The sequence below is a fragment of the Orussus abietinus genome, unplaced genomic scaffold (genome assembly GCF_000612105.2).
Source record: "Orussus abietinus isolate OABI.00-Male unplaced genomic scaffold, Oabi_2.0 scaffold378, whole genome shotgun sequence".
In the NCBI taxonomy this organism is placed as follows: Eukaryota; Metazoa; Arthropoda; class Insecta; order Hymenoptera; family Orussidae; genus Orussus; species Orussus abietinus.
Window position 1 is genome coordinate 63,470 of NW_019394523.1, and position 20,274 is coordinate 83,743.

The following is a 20,274-nucleotide window of genomic DNA, read 5'->3' on the forward strand; positions in this document are numbered from 1 at the left end:
CCAGGGTGTTCCGCGGCGAAGGTCCGCCAACCCTCCACGTGGAGGCGCTCCTCGTATCGGACACTTGAACGCGGTACTAATGCCGTAGGCAGGTTAGGGAATTTCGCGTTTCTCGAGGCTTAACGCGTATATTACGAAAAGTGCGTAGTTTGTCGTAAAAAATCGAGAGAAAGGACAGTTAATTGCGTTTCCAATATGAAGGATGCCGTAAATTTGAGATATATGACATCCGCTAGGTTATATACGTTTTTTAGCACGTTTGTAGAGACGTAAATATTTTTATGGAATGATGTATTGATAAGTTTCAAATGATTCGGTGCACCCAATTTGGGGAAAAGTTTTATATATATTCTGACTTTTTGGTATGGATTGTCTCATATCACCTTGAGTATGTAATACATGGTGTATTATGTAGAATGAACCACGAAATACTCTGTTATGTCGTGTGGGATGGAATTTAATTAGGGAGTCGGAAACCCGTGGACTTTTTGAACTTGTAGCTCGCAATGAAATTCTGGCAATAATGGAGGGAGAAAGGACCATGATCATAAAGGGATTTTTAAGAAGCTGGTTCCTGCAACGATAGTCGAAGGATATTGAACGTGTATCGAGGACCATTTAAATCATTTCTGCAACTCTGACGAACATTTTGACATGTTTCATAGATTTCGTAAACACAGCGAAGAAAGTTATTATCGCTTAACCCGTATTCATATTTTCATAAATGTTATCAAAATTTGACATTTGAAATATCAAAATGTAACGGGTTGACCGACGACCACTACATGTACTACATTCGCACTTAATGCGCAATTACGTGTTGATGAGTTGTTGAACGTCTATCTTAATGGGCAAATAATTGCTGATGAATTGTTGAACGTCTATTGAGGACAATTTAAATCATTTCTGCAACTCTGATGAACATTTTGACATGATTTTACGACTACTCCCCCTCCGTCCCGTTGCTTCACCCCCCTTGTTTGAAGTACCACTTCATGCCAGATCCCCTATATTCAAAGATCCATGTTCTAGACTAATCGACCCAAGAAGATACACCGTCGTTTACACGGAGAGTTTTATATATCCACGTCTTTTTTGCGCGTATCAACCGTGCTATGTAGATTAAGTCATTTACGTCATAAGTAAGTATGAAAAAGAGGGTCCTTATCACCAAATATCAAGCTTAAGGTGATGTGAAAATGGCGTCGAAGAGATATTGTTTATAAAACTTTTCTCCCAACTCGTTTTACCGAATAGTTTGAAACTTTACAACGTGAATAGGGAGACTACAAGGAAGGTCCAGAAACTCATGGAATTTCAATTCTTTTCAAATTTGTTTATAGGTATTTTAAAAATAGTTTATAAAAAATGAAATTTCGCCAGTGTCAGGACCTACTTTAGGGTCTCCATAATCACGTTTTAAAATATGAAACGATTTGAGACACCCAGTTCGTATAAACGTTTTATGAACAATTGAGCTTTCGGATGCCACTTTCACGTCCCCTTAATGATAGTGACCAGTAAAATTGAGGGTATATATACGCTCCGGTGATAGTGACCAGGAAAACTGAGCGTACATGTACGCTAATGATGCAAATGAGTTAATGGTATCTTCAATCAGCGACAGAAATCACTTTCTAGAAAAGATGAACGGACAATTTCTAGTCAAGAGAGAGAGAGGAAGGGAGAGAGGAGTGCGCACGTGCCCGATCCACACCTCCAGAGGGTGTTCCTTTAAATTGATTTAACCACCTTCCACGGTTAAACTCCGCGATTGAATCCCCCGTCGAGGCTCGCCGTTTTGGCGCGCGACCCCCCCCGGGGGGTTTTGCCTTTCCTCCAACTAATTCCCAATTAGACCTTCTACGGCTTCCGAATCGATTATTATAATCAAGACGATTCGAAACCCTACGTTTGACGGCTTAAAATTCGTATTTCACGGCGACCCCCTAGGCTTAGTTTACACCGTCCACTAGATGTGCTTACTTAAGGCGCTTTTTCTCAGACCTGAGCTGATTTAAGGGGACGTGAAAGTGGCATCTGAAGAGGCAATGAAACTTTTCTTCGAACTGGGTGTGCCGAATCGTTATAAACGTTAGAACGTGAATGTAGAGGCTGTTAGGAAGGTCCTGACACCCGTTCCTCTATTTAAGCGAGTCTCTTTTTTACGCGGTAAATTGTAACACCATTTACGTGGTTTTGAAACGTCATTATTTCTTTCTTTAAGCTATTTGAAATAAATATGTATTTCTAGAACCTACATGGACCACCTTTTATTTCCAATATTTCTTTCCCCTGTACCGACTAACATTATTTACGCGGTAAATTGTAACACCATTTACGTGATTTTGAATCGTCATTATTTCTTTCGTTAAGCTATTTGAAATAAATATGTATTTCTAGAACCTACATGATCCACCTTTTATTTCCAATATTTCTTTCCCCTGTACCGACTAACATTATTTACGCAGTAAATTGTAACACCATTTACGTGCTTTTGAAACGTCATTATTTCTTTCTTTAAGCTATTTCAAATAAATATGTATTTCTAGAACCTACATGTACACTGGGAGACGTCAATGCTCTCCCATCCTGCACAAGCGATGCCGTATCTGCAGGGGAGGCATTCATGTCCGCCATTGTAGCACCTTTTATTTCCAATACTTCTTTCCTCTGCACCGACTAACATTATTTAATGTATTTGTTAAAGTTTAATGTATATGTATTTCTGGAACCTACATATACCACCTTTTATTTCCAATATTTCTTTCTTCCGTATCGACTAACATTATTGACGCGGTAAATTGTAACATATTATAAAAGAAATGAAATCGGAGAGATCGACCTGGGATACCTTCCTTGTAAGCAGATCTTTTCTCTCAATTTCATCCTACAGTTCATCCCGAAGTTACCACCGAGTGGATAGTTCGGAAGGTTAAAGCGGATCCCGAGGAGCTGCTCGCGCGTTTACACGCGCGGCGTCGATATGGGCGCCTTGATGGATTTACGTGGCGGGAAATTTAAATAAGCCCGATAGGGGTGCCTCGAGCCCGTTCGATAAACAGTTTGGGAGAAACGCGAAGTTGGCGAGCCAACCCTCGGCCGAATGATCAAACAGCTCGGAATGCGAAAATTATGATTCATGTCCCGAGGTCCTCGATTTTTCGAATCCTAACCTTCGAGGACGATTCCACGCGATATCGATTCGATCCCTCGACGAATCGCGCGCGTTTTCGGGGATTATAAACGCGCCTTTCTTCATATAAAGACGTAAGACTACAATTGCAAGTTTGCGGTAATGTCCACATCTACCGGTCCGATTTTTATGAATATATTATACTCGATATAAATTCGGTCGCAGACGAATCGCGCGCCTTTTCGGCGATTATAAACACGCCTATCTTCATATAAAGACGCAAGACTACAATTGCAAGTTCGCGGTAATATGCACATCTACCGGTTCGATTTTTATGAATATATTCCCCTTCAACTTGTATGGGACATAAACTTTATTACAATTTTTATTCGTACCTCATCATGCCATAGACAAAATCAAAACCCGTAGCCTAGGACCTTCGGCTGTCGAAAGCTATGTTTAGAATTTCCATGTGTCTTTAAATAAACAATTAGACTATATTTGTCGGAAAATAACTTGCAGATGACGGACTTTAAACTTATCCAGAGAAGACGAAAGATAATATTCCTGTTATCCAGATAAATTCATCTACACGATGCATAACACTGCATGTCAAAGCTATAAGCTCGGTGCCCGGGCCACGTGACGCGTCGTCCGTTGCCCTGGCAACGACGAGCCAATCAGATTCGCCGGTCGCGCGTCCTCACTCGCCTTGACGCAGGCTCTGTAATGACACCTGCGCGATCGACCGTGCGCCGTGAATCACGCGCGATCGGACACGGCAATCCTTTGCGCACCTTCGCGTGAAGGTAAGAGGTACAACATAAAAGGTAAAATAAAACCCGCGACTCCGATCCAAGGAGTCTCCCGTGTCCAAGGGTGCAAAAGGGCTATAGGTTAAGTTGTAGGTTAAGGGGACTTTTCAATCAAAATTTGTAAAAAAAAATCCCTTCCATTTTATTTTCTGGGTTGTATATCGACGGACATGAATGCCTTCCTTACGAACATTGCGATACTAGTGTATGATGGGAAGGTAATCACGTACGTCAGGGTACAGAGTGGGAATTTCATAATAAGGCGTTTTAACATTGCTGTATACAGGTATGTATAATGCAAGGTGATATGAAGTGGTATCCGATCAATCGTTTGTAAAGCTATTCTCCGAACTAGATGTAGCAAATTTCTTTAAATCTACACCACGTATACACGAAAGCCCTAAAGAAGGCTCTAACGCCCATGCGATTTGTTTCCTAAATGTTTATAAATCAATTTAACGGAAAAAAATGAAATCTCAAGAGTGTCAGGACCTCTCTTAAGGCTTCCACATTGACGAGGTAAAATGTCAAACGATCAGGCACACCTAGTTCAAAGAAAAATTTCATAAATGAGACCCCTCAGACGTCACTTTCACATCGACTTAAGATAATATTAAAAGGGTCATTCTATATGTATAAAACGTCAAGATATTTATGAAACTTTTCTCCAAACTGGATGCGACGAATCGTTTGAAACTTCAGCAAGCGATTATGGAGGCTGTAAGGAAGAACGCAATGCTCATGAACCTTCATTTTTTATAAAAATCTTTTTTATTCACCCCAGACTAGAATCAACAATACACATGTTTGTTTTTTTTTAATGAATTTTCACGAGCACCACGTTCTTCCTTAGGACCTCAATAATCACGTGCTGAAGTTTCAAATAATTCGACGTACCCAGTTTGGGGAAAAGTTTTATAAATATTTTGACTTGGTGACATGACGCTTTCATAACACTTTATAATTCGACAAGGAAAGGGAATTCACAAGGCGGCCGAGCCTCGGTATTTCGCGGTCCTGCGGAGCCTGAGATTCTCACCGGTTTTACCGGCAAATCCGTATAGTTGTCTCCCGTCCGATATCCATCAGAAATTCAATCCCCGAACGTCCGTATTACATTTATTTGTACTGCACGAAATCCGAGCTCGGGCGCAGATCGATGGTCCCCGGGGAGGAGTCCGTTTTCGAGATTGCGCGAATGTTTTTACGTACAACGGGAGGCGCACGTACTTTGAACAAAGAGGCGAGAGGAGGGAGAGAGGCTCGTTATGGGGACGAGGAAGTCGATCGAAAGGATCGAATCGATCCTCTTTATCGATCGAATCACCTAAGGTGATATAAAACGTCCAAATATTAATAAAACCTTTGGCTCCAAACTGAATGCACCGGATCGTTTAAAACTTCAGCACGTGATTATGAAGGCCCTAAGGAAGAACGCGATGCTCGTGAAATTTAATTTTGAAACATTTTTTATTTGTTTATTCTAGACTAGACCAAAATCACATTTCGTGGCACATTCCTTTTTTTTCCGGGCCACGTCACCCCCATCTTGCTCTTGAGAAAATCTATACAATGTAATAGCGAGGATAGCCCTTAAGGTGATATGAAAGAGCCACTCTATATATACAAAACGTCAAAATATTTATAACAACTTAGACTAGACCAACCTATACTAGACCAAAATCACATTTCGTGGCGCATTCCTTTTTTTCTGGGCCACGTCACCCCCATTTTGCTCTTAAGAAAATCTAAACAACGTAAGAGCGAGGATAGCCCTTAAAGTGACACGAAAGGGCCACTTTATATATACAAAACGTCAAAATATTTATAACAGCTTTTTTCCAAACTGAATGCACCGGATCATTTAAAACTCCACCACGTGATTATGAAGGCCCTAAGGAAGAACGCGATGCTCGTGAAGTTTCATTTCTCACAGAAGAATGTGATCTTGATCGTAGTCTAGGCTAAATAATAAACAATTTTTGTTGGTAAATCAAATTTCACGACCATCCCATACTTCCTTAGGGCCTTCATAATCACTTTCTAAAGTCTCAAAAGAATCGGTGCACCCAATTTGGAAAGAAGTTTTATAAATATTTTGACGTCATGTCTATAATATATACAATATATAATATAAAATAACCCTTTCATATCACCTTAAGAGGCACCGCAGAACAAGGACCGAAGGGAACAAGGATCGAAACTTCATTCAATAAATAGACTATTCTACGAGACACATCGCATCCTCCGCTTGAATTCAGAGACATATCAAATAAAGTTCAAATGTTTTCTTTGCTAAATATTAAAAGGAATTATTATTTAATTCCCCCCCCCCCTTTTTTGTGAAAAATGGAATTTCATAAGCATCGCGTTCTTCCTTAGAGCCTCCATACCCACCGTCTCTAGTTTCAAATGATTCGGTGCCCCTGGCTCGGAGAAAAGTTTTATAAATATGAAATAAGAGAGAATAGTATCCGAGCCGCGACGAGAGGGATAAGGAAAGGCCGATATATCGGCGGTTGAGGTACGTCTTGCCAAACGACGGAACGGCCAAATTCTGACCATGACACGATTACACGCGGATAGGCCCACGCGATCGCCTTGGGCCTTGTCCGAGGTCCAACCCGATGTCCAACCCGAGGACAGTTGCAGGATCCACAAGAGTTCCTCTCTCTCCTCTCTCTCTCTCTCCTCCTCTCCCCTTTCTCGCTCTTTTCGCCGGTTCGCCTTCGCGAGCGAGCTAGATTTCCCCCCTTCGATGTTACACACAGAAATGTATTACCGTAACCATATTACATATGCCCACGGTTAAGACTATTATCGAAGCGATAACAACGATTAGATTTTATTACAATGTCTTCGTCCTTTTAGGATATATTAAGGTGATATGAAAGGTTCATTTTATATATCAAACGGTTATATATCGATGATTAGATTTTATTACAATTTTTTTGTTCTTTTGGGATTTATTAAGGTGATATGAAAGGCTCATTGTACATATCAAACGATTAGATTTTATTACAATTTCTTCGTGCTTTTAGGATTTATTAAGGTGATATGAAAAGCTCATTCTATATATCCAACGGTTATATATCGACGATTAGATTTCATTACAATTTCTTCGTTCTTTTAGGATTTATTAAGGTGATATGAAAGGCTCATTTTACATATCAAACGGTTATATATCGATGATTAGATTTTGTTACAATTTTTTTGTCCCATTAGGATATATTAAGGTGATATGAAAGGTTCATTCTATATATCAAACGGTTAAATATCGACGATTAGATTTTATTACAATTTCTTCGTGCTTTTAGGATTTATTAAGGTGATATGAAAGGCTCATTGTATATATCAAACGGTTATATATCGACGATTCAATATCCTTCAAGTTTATTTGACAAAATCCCCTATTTAAACACCGATAAACAACAAACTTAGCTTGAGAGGGGAGTTTGAAAAGCTACTGGGGCGGGTTTAAACCCCATTAACGAGTCCCAGTGTTTAATGATAATAAATTACTGACTAAAAAAATCGTCTAATGTCAGACATGGAAATCCTCGATTTAGACTCCTGATATCTCGCTGGATAAAATTTCAACGAAATGTTTAGGTGGGTTTCTTTCCGATAACTACCCAATGTACCCCAAGATACTCAAAAACAATAGGTGTCTCGCGCTATATTGTAGACTTACTTGTCCATTTCTGAATTGCGGCTGTTGCTGCTGCTGCTGTTGCTGCTGGTGGTGGAAAAGAGCAACCTGCTGCTGAGCCGTCATCTGGTTGTTCAGGTACACCAGGTGCTCCGCTCCAGGCGCGCCGCTCTGGAATGCAAATGGAATTTCTTTAAGAAAATCGAAAAAAATCTCCCTAAACAAGGTCTATTCGATCGTCCGTACTCGCTCTTTTCCATTCTATGGATATCGGTCATTATGTGGAAAGCGAATTCTATAAGATGCACCCTGCGGAAAATGTCAAAAGGCCGGTTTAAACTTGAAATATGAAATGTTTATCTTGGGCTTATTGATCATCATATGAAATGTTTATCTTGGGGTTATTGATCATCATATGAAATATTTATCTTGGGGTTATTAATCATCATATGAAATGTTTATCTTGGGATTATTGATCATCGTATGAAATGTTTATCTCGAAATTATTGATCATCATATGAAATGTTTATTTTGAGATTATTGATCATCATATGAAATATTTATCTTGGGATTATTGAGCATCAGTTTGGAGAGAAAGGGTAATTCCGACATTTATTGCCAAATAAACCAGAACCTAATTGTCATGTACGGTTCTAATTGTATGAATTGTTCGAATCCAGAGCATCGAGTTGCAAGAATGAATATTTTACTCCCAGTTTAATTGTATTTTGATTTATGAACGTCTACTTTCAATTCCGTAAAATTTAGGAGAATCGGTGTAGAAACATAAAATATTTCATGACTTTTCAATTGTTTATTTCATGCATGTTGCGGAATTTCAAATATCGCATCGATCTATGCCTTCATGCAAATATGGGTATTCATAGATTTTATTTTCAATCACTGATAAAGTTACGAAAACCCCACGACATTCCACGAGATTCTGTGCCACATACTGTTCTTTGAAATGTTAAAAATCGTTTATTAATATTTGCTATCCTTGCGGAATAAAGATGTCTTCGTATTCAGCGACCCGAGAAAGTCTTTTAACATAAATTTACAAGCAGTTTCGACATGTCGATCAAGAACTGCGTGAAAAGGTATGAAATTAAAAAAAAAGCCGTAACAAGAACGACACTTCAAATATGCCTTTTAACATCAATTTATATACAGTTTCGACATGTTGCTCAAAAACTGCGTGAAAAGGTATGAAATTAAAAAAAAGCCGTAACAAGAACGACACTTCAAATATGCCTTTTAACATCAATTTATATACAGTTTCGACATGTTGCTCAAAAACTGCGTGAAAAGGTATGAAATTAAAAAAAAGCCGTAACAAGAACGACACTTCAAATATGCCTTTTAACATCAATTTATATACAGTTTCGACATGTTGCTCAAAAACTGCGTGAAAAGGTATGAAATTAAAAAAAAAAGCCGTAACAAGAACGACACTTTAAATATGCCTTTTAACATCAATTTATATACAGTTTCAACATGTTGTTAAAAAACTGCGTGAAAAGGTATGAAATAAAAAAAAAAAGCCGTAACAAGAACGTTACTTTAAATATGCCTTTTAACATCAATTTATATACAGTTTCGACATGTCGATCAAAAACTGCCTGAAAAGGTATGAAATAAAAAAAATAGCCATAATAATAACGACACTTCAAATATGCCTTTTAACATCAATTTATATACAGTTTCGACATGTCGCTCAAAAACTGCGTTAAAAGGTATGAAATTAAAAAAAAAAAGCCGTAACATGAACGTTACTTTAAATATGCCTTTTAACATCAATTTATATACAGTTTCAACATGTCGATCAAAAACTGCGTGAAAAGGTATGAAATTAAAAAAAAAGCCGTAACAATAACGACACTTCAAATATGCCTTTTAACATCAATTTATATACAGTTTCGACATGTCGCTCAAAAATAAAAGACATAACAAGAACGACACTTTAAATATGCCTTTTAACATCAATTTACATACACTTTCGACATGTCGATCAAAAACTGCATGAAAAGGTATAAAATTAAAAAAAAAAGAAAAAAAAATAGTTACAAGAACTTTAAATATGCATACATTTTGCTAGTGTTCTCCCCTTTATCTTTTATCGTTCATTTTCCATAATTTTTCCTACTGAACTCCATAATTTAAAACTCGAGCACAACTCGTGGAATATAATGTTAGGGTGGAAAAGTTTCACTTTCAAGCCGACTGATGGTATTGACCAGCTTTTCCGTCATTTTCGTCGGTACGTAACGACGCAAAGAGGAAAACACGACACCGAGATACAAAGTCTAAGCGATAGGAGAGTACTCGTCGGATGCGGCACATTTTCGCGGAATTAACGAGGAGATCGGCCAATGTTAAATCGATACCACAGACACGACAATGTCATAGTAACGTGGAGCTCCAAATGGCTCCGAGCTTATAAGAAAAGTATCCCAGAGGTACCCCAAATTTCTTTTTTCCGACATACACTGATAAGAATCTATGTCAATTTACATATACTCTTCCACCCTTCATAACTTAAGTTTCATCACGTAGGAAAACGTAAAATGGAAGAATTACGTATTAGAATCGGTATAGATAGACCTAACATTGCATATTTACCGTATTCCTGCATTTTTACTTGAATTTAATGCAACGTTACATTATCATTTTCTGTAATTTAACTCAAATGGTTTCATACTTTAAAACGTGAATATGGGGACCCTAAGGTAGGTCCTGGGGCACTCGTTAACACTAGGTTTACGGGACCCGTCAATTAGACGGAATTCAAACTTCGAAAAGAAATACCGAAAAAACCATAGCATTAATTTGAACCATTTTCGTATCGTAAATTAATCATTTCATCCAAAGAATTTGTACACACAATTATTTTCTCCTAAGCCTTTTAATTATTAAAATCTGTATGTAGTATACCTATCTCTACGAAAGCCGTCAAATTGACGGACTAGCTAATTTCATAAACAATCCATATATATTTGCCTCGTTGCAGAGAGTGTAAGGCGAAGATGAGAGTGAAAGTTTGCACTGAAAGTGGAGAGATAGAAGGATCTTCGGATAGTGAAGAGGAAAACATCTTAAAAAGGTGCCGTAGCAAGAAAAGGATGCGCATTCTTTCTAGTTCTGACTCCGAGGATGAGAGGACGAGCATTCCAATCATTTCCGTGATAATTTTTAAAAAAGGACTGTTTACTTATTAATCATTCATTTAAACGTAAAGCCTAGGGTTGTTTAATACAGGCTTAATTTGAATGAATCGATTTTTTAAAGAAAATTCGTGTTTTCGTTTACCCGTCAATTTGACGGGTGCTCGTAGAAACAGGTATATAAAAAAAACCCCGTAAACCTAGTGTTAAAATCATTCACCTTAAGTTGCATCGGGTGAATCTCGTAAGGCAGGTGTATGTTGTTCATGGCTTGTAGACCGAGCTGCTGTGGCTGGCTCTGTTGGGGTACTCCCAACTTAGTCATCGGGTACTTCCATTTTTCGTGGTTCTGAAAGCAACCAATCCAATTAGCACGCCTCGGTAACCGTAACGAAAGTCATTACATTACGTCCCGAGAGACGTTAAGGGGATGCGAAAGTGGAATCCGAGGGGTCAATCGTTCGTTAACATAGTCGCGACCGCTGACGTGAATTCACGTCTTTTCAAGTTCTATTCCCGGTTGCCGCTGACGTGAATTCACGTCATTTTAAATTCTATTCCCGGTTGCCGCTGACGTGAATTCACGTCATTTTAAATTCTATTCCTGGTTACCGCTGACGTGAATTCACGTCATTTTAAATTCTATTCCTGATTGCCGCTGACGTGAATCACGTCCGTAACGATGCACGATACAAGTTTGCGGCAACCAGTTTCAGAATTTAATTATTTTCGCCGGTACTTAGTATCTGAAAGGGAACAAATTTTCCGGTCGCGAATGTGTTAAAGTATTCCCCGAATTGGGCGTACCAATTTCTTTCAAATTTAACCACATGAATAAGGAGACCCCAAGGTGGGTCCTGAAACTCGCGAGATTTTATCATTTATCTATACAAAATTTTGAAAATAGCTATTAAGAAATTATCTTAAAATTGAAATCTCATGGGCTTCAGGATCTTCCTTATAGCCTCTATATTCACGGTGTAAGGTTTAAAAAGATTCGCTACACCCAGATCGGAGATAAGTTTTATAAATGAGATCTCTTTTTGACGCCACTTTCATGTCACCTTAAGGGAAGATCGGTGCCGCGATCCCTGACATCGGTCGGCAAATTTCGATAACGTCCCTGATTGCTAGGGATGAATTTATACCACCAAGGTATCGATCATTTTATTCATTACTTGCATCGGGGAAAAAAAAAGTATCGACATCATACTCAGGACAGGTTGGCAAATTTCGATGATAACACCCCTCAAACTAGGGATGATTCGATACCACCGAAGTATCGACACCCAGGATCGGTATACCCCAGTTCATAAAATGTTTCATGAACGATACATACTCAATTTACAGAAAAATAGGGTACCGGTACTGTACTCAGGATAGGTTGACAAATTTCGATGATAACACCCCTCAAACTAGGGATGAATCGATACCACCGAAGTATCGACACCCAGGATCGGTATACCCCAGTTCATAAAATGTTTCATGAACGATACATACTCAATTTACAGAAAAATAGGGTACCGGTACTGTACTCAGGATAGGTTGACAAATTTCGATGATAACACCCCTCAAACTAGGGATGAATCGATACCACCGAAGTATCGACACCCAGGATCGGTATACCCCAGTTCATAAAATGTTTCATGAACGATACATACTCAATTTACAGAAAAATAGGGTACCGGTACTGTACTCAGGATAGGTTGACAAATTTCGATGATAACACCCCTCAAACTAGGGATGAATCGATATCACTGAAGTATCGACACCCACTTCATAGAAAAGTTTCATGAACGACTGACCTTTCGGATGCCACTTTCACATCCCCTTAAGGGATGATATTTCCATATATCAGAACGTCAAAATATTTACAAAACTTTTCTCCAAACTGGGTGCACCGAATCATTTGAGACGTTAACACATGAGTATAGAGGCCTTACGGAAGAACGTGGTACGGATGAAATTTCATTTTTTAAACATTTTTTTTTTTATTTAGCCTAGACTAGAGCCAAGATCACAGTTTTCTGTGAGAGATGAAATTTCACTCGCACCGCGTTCTTTCTTAGAGCCTCCATGATCACGTGCTGAAGTCCCCAACGATTTTTATACATATATAACGTCATAAAACGTCAAAATATTTATAAAATTTTCCTACAAACTGGATGCACCGAATCGTTGGGAACTTCTATAATAACCCTTTCATATCCCCTTAACCCTTTTGGTGCCGTACGACATGTCGTCATTTTACAAGTGCCAACGACATATCGTCGTTTTACAGGTACCTACGATATATCATCGTTTTACAAATTCCACCGACATATCATCATTTTACAAATTCCACCGACATATCGTCGTTTAACAAGTGCCAACGACATATCGTCGTTTTATAGGTGCCAATGACACATCATCATCGTTTTACAGGTGCCAACGACATATCCTCATTTTACAAATTCCACCGACATATCGTCGTTTTACAAGTGCCAACGACACATCCTTGTTTAACAAGTGCCAACGACACATCCTTGTTTAACAAGTGCCAACGATACATCATCGTTTAATATGTGCCATCGACATATCGTCGTTTTACAGGTGCCATCGACATATCGTCGTTTTACAGGTGCCACCGACATATGTGCCCATAATTATGAAAGTGGTCTAAGTCAAAATTAAAAAAAAAATGAGTTTATCAGTTATTTCACGCCATATTATTTCAAACGAAATTAATTCAATGTAATTTCGAAACAAAAAATATATGACTTATACCACTTTCATAATTATGGGCACATATCCTCATTTTACAACTGCCAACGACACATCATCGTTTAACATGTCCCAACGACATATCGTCGTTCAACAACCGCCAACGACATATCGTCGTTTACCAAGTGCCAACGCCTTCGGCCGGCACTAAAAGGGTTAAATTCGGATTTACTGGGTTTGGACACGAAAAGCCCCGGATTTCGAGTACGACGGAGACGCAGTCAATCTGTGCATCGGCAAGGCCGAGTTTTCTCGAGTGGAGTCGCCGGCAACTCACATTGGTCACGTTGTCGATAATGGCGTCGTCCGCGAGTGTCCATGCTCGCGGGGCCTGTTTCGTCTGAAAAGTCGAGGCTTGGGCATTGAACTCCGGTTCGGTCGGCCTCTGGAAGACGTAGCCGACCATGGCGTCGTCCTGGGCTCTGCCGACGCTCATCTGGTGTGCCTGACCTGGCTGAATGCGAACTCCGTCGCCACCTGCCATCACCTGAGCACACTGCTCCGTCTCCTGATGACAAAGAAAGAAAAAGTCCCAGCCATTCAACAAAACGCACGATTCAACGGCTACTCTTAGAACTACCTGGATGTTATCGTGGCCTCTGCCATTACAGGACTCGACGCTTTCCCCGAGAAAACGATTTCTTTCATCGAAAACAAATACGTTTTAAGGTGAAGTGAAACACGTCGAGGAACTTGATCGACGTCGATAAAGAAGATTTTTCTAAATGCCTACGATGCCGACGTTGGTTTTTATATTGACAGCTGGGTCGAATTATATTGGGTATTGTACCAAATGGCATACTCCACCTGTCGTTTTCGTACAATAATTATAAAGAAATCCAAGTAAAACTCCAGAAAGCCTCCGGATTCGTGCTTTCTGGGGCCCTAATTGACTGCAGAGGGACCCCCTGCGCCATCTGTGATTTCCAGGTCAATTAAATCTTCACTCCGAGACCTCGTATTCCCATCGTTTTGGCATACAAGCGCATACAACACTTTTTTTGCCTTTATCCCGTTCAAATGCGAGTTTATCGACTACCAGAGTGTTCTAAATTGTAAAATTGTCCTGACCCTTTCGATTCTCATATCAGAGCCTTCGATAATTGTACATTGATCGAAATATGAGAGCTCGACGCCATTTTGGTTTTGGTCTGGGCTGAGTTAAAAAATTCTTTTTGAAAAATCCAAATTTTAAATGTGTCTGGACAATTCTTAGACGATCAGAAGTGACGTGTCAAAGTTTCGGACAGTTTGGTCTAATACCCTTAAAAAAAAATGTATTCAAATCAACTGATTTGAAGGGTGTTTCACTTCACCTTAATGAGACTTATTTTCTCTTTGTTATACAGCCGAACAAGTGTACATTTCATTCAAACGTATTTGTCAATTGAACATATTTCTTTGACGTAATCGAATGATTTCCTTGATTTGAATTCAATAAATCTTTCATTTAATTTAACATTTAAATTGGTTTGAAAGCTTGCGACAAATGAAGGTGTACACAATAACACGGTCTTTTTAACAATGTATCGTAACTCAAACATTTTCTCTGTAAAGGTGATACATCATTATATCGATATGTATCTAAAAGTATAGTTAATGACATGCTTAAACTGAATTTAAATGTTTCATTTCTTTCCTGTACCTGATGAACCAGTTATTGTAACACCGTCAATAAGTACCAGTCTCATTAACATAACTCTTCAACGTAACAATTACGGTTACGGTTACAACAATAACATTAAACGTTACGACGTGAGAAGCATATAATTTTCCTAGACCGAGCGAGACATTTACTTTCTAGGCGAGATTAATTACTTGCGGCAATCTCATTGTTCCTTGTTAAAAGAAATTCCCAGAAAAATTGATTTTGTAAGAATCATCAGTGTTGCAATGCTGTGTTTGCGAAAGCTTAATGTATAAATCTGACCTCGAGTATTCAAAATATCACTGAAAATTCTACTACTCTTCGGATAAAATATTATATTTAACCCAAACTCGATAGAAAAAGTAATTAATGGCGAATAAATATTGTTGGAAGTCAATGAAAGATGAGTTCATCGATAACTGCCAGAAGATAGAGAAAAGGAAAACATCAGATATACTGGTAGTTTCATAAAATATTAATTTGTCATAAAAATATTAATAATTCTTCCAGTCTTTCATTCATTGAGGCGAATTAAATTTTTATTCTAACTCGTTTATGTACCTATAATCATGTAACTATCAAATGGACTTGCGGAATTTGAGATTAAGAAAATTTAGTATTTAAGGTGATATGAAAAGGTCATTATATGTATATATAATTTTTATCAAAAATGAAATTTCATGAGCATCACGTTCTTCCTTAGAGCCTCCATAATCGGGTGATGAAGTTTCAAATGATTCGGTGCATCCAGTTTGAAGAAAAGTTTTATAAATATATTGACGATTTATATATATAGAACGACCCTTTCATATCACCTTAAGATTAAAAAATTTGTCTCGATCTCATTCGATGAACCCTTCGACTCATTTTGTTGCCAGTAGCCAGTAAAGATCTGTTCGATGCAAGAATTTCAATCTAGAAAGTGATTTTTTTTGTTCGATATACTGCATCCTTTGTCAGGGTTCATTGCGAATAAAAAATAATAAAAATGAAACGACCTCACCCCGACGTAAACGATATAGAAACTAATTAGCCTAACAAACAAGTGTTGAAAAATTAATCATAAATGAATCGTTCAACTGTGCAAAAGTTTCCCATTACTTCGGCCTGCCAACCACATTTTTAATGAAATTGCTCGCTTGAACGTAAATACTTTAATAAATAAATACCCACAGGCAACATTCCCTTTATCCCTAGGTATTCGAGCAAAGCTACGTCGACAATCTAAATGAAGCATAAATATTTCAAGGGCTCCCCGACATTCAAAATTCACTCCCACTTGCAGTTAAGCCACAAAGTTTAAGGGCCAGTTAAATGTTAAAGCCTTTCATAAATCATCAATGAACTTAGATTTGAGTTTACTAACTGCGACAGGAGGAATTTCCCTTACTCCCAGATGGTGCACCGAAAAAAAAAACTGTTATGAAATGGGTGTTAGTTCATAATAACATGATATACAACTATAAAAAGAAAAAATAACTTTACAAATTGTTGTTGCATATCGTATCCTTTTTATGGACTGGTGCCTATTTCACAGCTCATATTATAATGTTTAATACCATTTTCTCTCAGTGCCTTCCTTTCGATAACCATTTAACCTGAGAAAAAATAGTACTAAATATTAGAACATGAACTTTGAAACAGACGGCAGTCCCTAAACAGGAAACAATGTACAACTGCAGTTTATGAAGTTACCTTTTGTAAAGTTAGTCTATCTTTCTGTAATTGTATATCGTTCCTTTTACAAACTGACACGTATTTTACAAGTACGTTTTTTCGGTATATTGGAATCACCGAACGCTTTTCCTTCCGTCATTGCATCTTACTTTCTCATTTGGCATTCAATTGGATATACATTCCCATTCGCAATACAATTATCACAATCGATACTCTTTGCACTATTCTTAATATTAATCGCCCAACAAGTAAGCATTCGTTCTTTCCATCAGGTCCAATACGTGACAACAGACAAAGGCCATTCAAGAGTCGCTTCAATTTAAGGACTCCTATTGTCACCTAAATTTATCATATAAACACAATCCTCTCTTTTTGATAACTCCTTTTAAGTTTCCTTCCAAATATTTTTTCAACATCGTTTGGCTCGCAAGCTTCAACAAAATGCCCTATCCAATGGAATCAATCGCTTAATCTCCTTATTCTACACTTTGATTCACTTTCCAGTAACTAAAACCACTGAATTTCCACTTGTCTAATGCAATGCACTCAGCCTGAAGCTTTGATCGCAACTCATTAAAGCAATTCCAGTCGATGTCTACGATCCTGTCAAATCTAAATGCAAGAGGGTTAACATCTTCTATGGAGACATCCCTTGTATTGCTCTCTCTTAGACCGATGCTTTGTTCTCAGACTTTAGCTTCGATCACTGTCCACTAAACCAACCACAATAAATTTCTACGTTCTGACATGTTTACTTCAGTCACAAAGAAGTTAACCTCTACCACAAAGGCATGCATCACTCTCTTGGACTGGCACTTTAGCATTTGAACCATAGCTTTGATCACTGCCTACTAAATCAACCATGACCAATATCTATTTCCTCAACAATTCACTTTAGTCGCAAAAGAATTTTTGCATCGCTTTCATAAACCAATGTTTCGCACCCACAGCTTTAATCGCTATACACTAAACCTATCTTAATCGACATCTGTGTTCCTAACTATTGACTCTAGTTGCAAGGCACTTAACGTCTTCACTGAGACACGCATTGCTCCCTCTTGGACCAGTGCTTTGCACCTAAATAAATCAATCTCCGTTCCTAACCAATCACTCCGATTAATCTTTCCCACGAAGACACTTCTTGCACGTGCTTTGTCTTAGACCAACGCTTTGCCTCAAGCCGATAACTTTCATCGCCACTATCTGCTTTGTCTTGGACCAACGCTTCGCCCCAAGCCCATAGCTTTGATCGCCACCCATGGAACCGATCCTAACCACCATCGACATTCCTAACCATCCACCAGTCTACAGGTGGTCAACCTCTTCACTGAAGCATCCCATTACAATTGACATCTACGTTCCTAACCAACCACTCTGGTCGCCAAGCGGTTAACTTCTTGCACAAAGACACTCCTCGTACCTGCTTTGTCTTAGACCAATGCATAGCCCCAAGCCAGTAGCTTTCATTGCCACCCATGGAACCGATCCTAACCGCCATCAATATTCCTAACCATCCACCAGTATCCAGGTGGTCAACCTCTTTGCCGAAGCATCCCATCACAATTGACATCTACGTTCCTAACCAACCACTCCGATCGCCAAGTGGTTAACCTCTTGCACAAAGACACTCCTCGTACCCGCTTTGTCTCGGACCAACGCTTTGCTCCAAGCCCATAGCTTTAATCGCCACCGACGAAACCGATCCTAACCGCCGTCAACATCCTAACAACGCATCAGTCGCGAGGGGGTCAACCTCTTCGCCGAGGCATCCCCTTCCCGCTCTCTCCTGGGCCGACGCTTCGCCCGCAGAAACGGCACCGTTCCTAAAAGCACAAAAGACCCCGCAGAGAATCCACACCTCGGAGGTTCCGGCGGGTGCATTCCAGCTCGGGCTGCGCGATACGTACCGCGGCGACGTGACCGTTGGCGGAGGGATGGTGCAGCTGCAGGGGGGGAGCCGGCTCGCCGGCGGCGCCGCTGCCGGCACTGGCCGCGCCGAGCCACTTCATCCGTCGTCCTGAGACTCGCGGTCGACGGGAGCCGAGCGTCCTCTAACCTCCTCGTCGGGTGCCGCGGGCGGGTGGACGGGCCTCTCCGGGGGCGATGCGGCGTCGTCGGGTCGGCGCGCTCACGTCCCGAGAAGCAGCATGACGCGCCGCCGAGCGGCCAGCGCCGCGCCGACGTCCACGGACAATGAAACGCGGCAGAAGGCGCTCCCAGCCCTCGGGAGCGGACGCGTAAGAGTCAGCGGCCTCGCAATGGCAGCCGCGGACGCGCGAGCCCCTTGACAGCGACCGGGACACCTCGGCCCTCGCCCGGACGGACGCGGCCTCGCTCAGATCCGCGCCGCCGGACTCTTTCTCGACCCTCTCTCTGTCTGTCTCTCTCTCTCTCCCTCGCGGACCGCGCACCGACTCGACGCGGCGAGTGGACGCGCGCGAGCACTCCGACGGACCGCCGACGGCACGACGACGTTCACCGGCGCACACGAGACACTCCACGGGCTCCTCTCGCCCTGGGGGAACGACCGGGACACGACGGGACGCGACGACGCGCCGATTCTCGCCAGACGGGGAACGAGAGACGACCTAGGACACTGCGAATACGTACGCCGCGGTGGCGCCGCGAGACTACCGCGAGCGCGAAGGAACGCCGCCGACCGCGCCGATGCGCACGACATCTGGCGCCTGCTGGCCGAACCTTCGCGGTCGCTGTCGGCGAGCCGCGCGAGGCGACCGCGCCGGCGCTGGCGAAGCCTCTACCCGTGTCCAGGGTTGGGTAATTTCACGATTTTCGAGGTTTTTGACGTATATTACGTAAATCAAGTAGTTTACCGGAGAAAACGTATCAAATATAGAGTTCGAAAATTCTCGGTAACATTAAATTGGAGAAGGTAACCGTGAAACATACCGTAAGTTACCGGGAACATTGAGAATTTAAAGGAACGATAATTTTGTTATTTATACTTTAGGTTTCTTCGTTTAAATAACTTTTTTTTTCAATTAACTTCAAAGTTCAAGCTAAAGAGTAATAATTACTATTAGAAAATATTAATTACAGGGTCGTATTTACCTCCAGATAAAAATATTCACGTATGTACAACTTCACGAAAAATTCCATGCCATTTGTTTCAAACGAACTGATATTTCATTCTGCGACGAAGCGAATGGGAGGTTTTGATTGGTTACGGAGAACGTACTACGGAAATTCCCCTCTACGATGTTTCTCTATAACTAATCGAAACCTCTCGTTCGCTCTGTTGAAAAATTCAAATTCTCATAATTTCTCGATAAAAAAGGCTTTGGAGAAATTACCGATAAGTTACCGGGAATTTCTCTTCGTTTCTGACGTAACTTACTGGATTTAGAACTCTACGTATTATCAGAGATGAGTTGGGAGATTGCTCACGGGCAGGGTCG

General features: G+C 40.3%; 1 protein-coding gene across 1 annotated transcript in view; it reads right to left on the reverse strand.

Annotated features, from left to right (window-relative positions):
- LOC105700144 (maternal protein pumilio) overlaps positions 1–19,441 on the reverse strand; it is a gene marked incomplete at its 3' end in the record, with an annotated part of 42,990 nt that extends 23,549 nt beyond the window's left edge. Inside the window, exons 1-4 of the mRNA XM_023432620.1 lie at positions 18,763–19,441; positions 13,808–14,038; positions 10,988–11,116; positions 7,646–7,774 (exon numbers count right to left, since the gene is read on the reverse strand). Of these exons, the coding sequence (XP_023288388.1) occupies positions 7,646–7,774; positions 10,988–11,116; positions 13,808–14,038; positions 18,763–18,864 (591 nt within the window). The remainder of the gene's footprint in view (positions 1–7,645; positions 7,775–10,987; positions 11,117–13,807; positions 14,039–18,762) is intronic.
- Between the last annotated feature and the right edge of the window lie 833 nt (positions 19,442–20,274).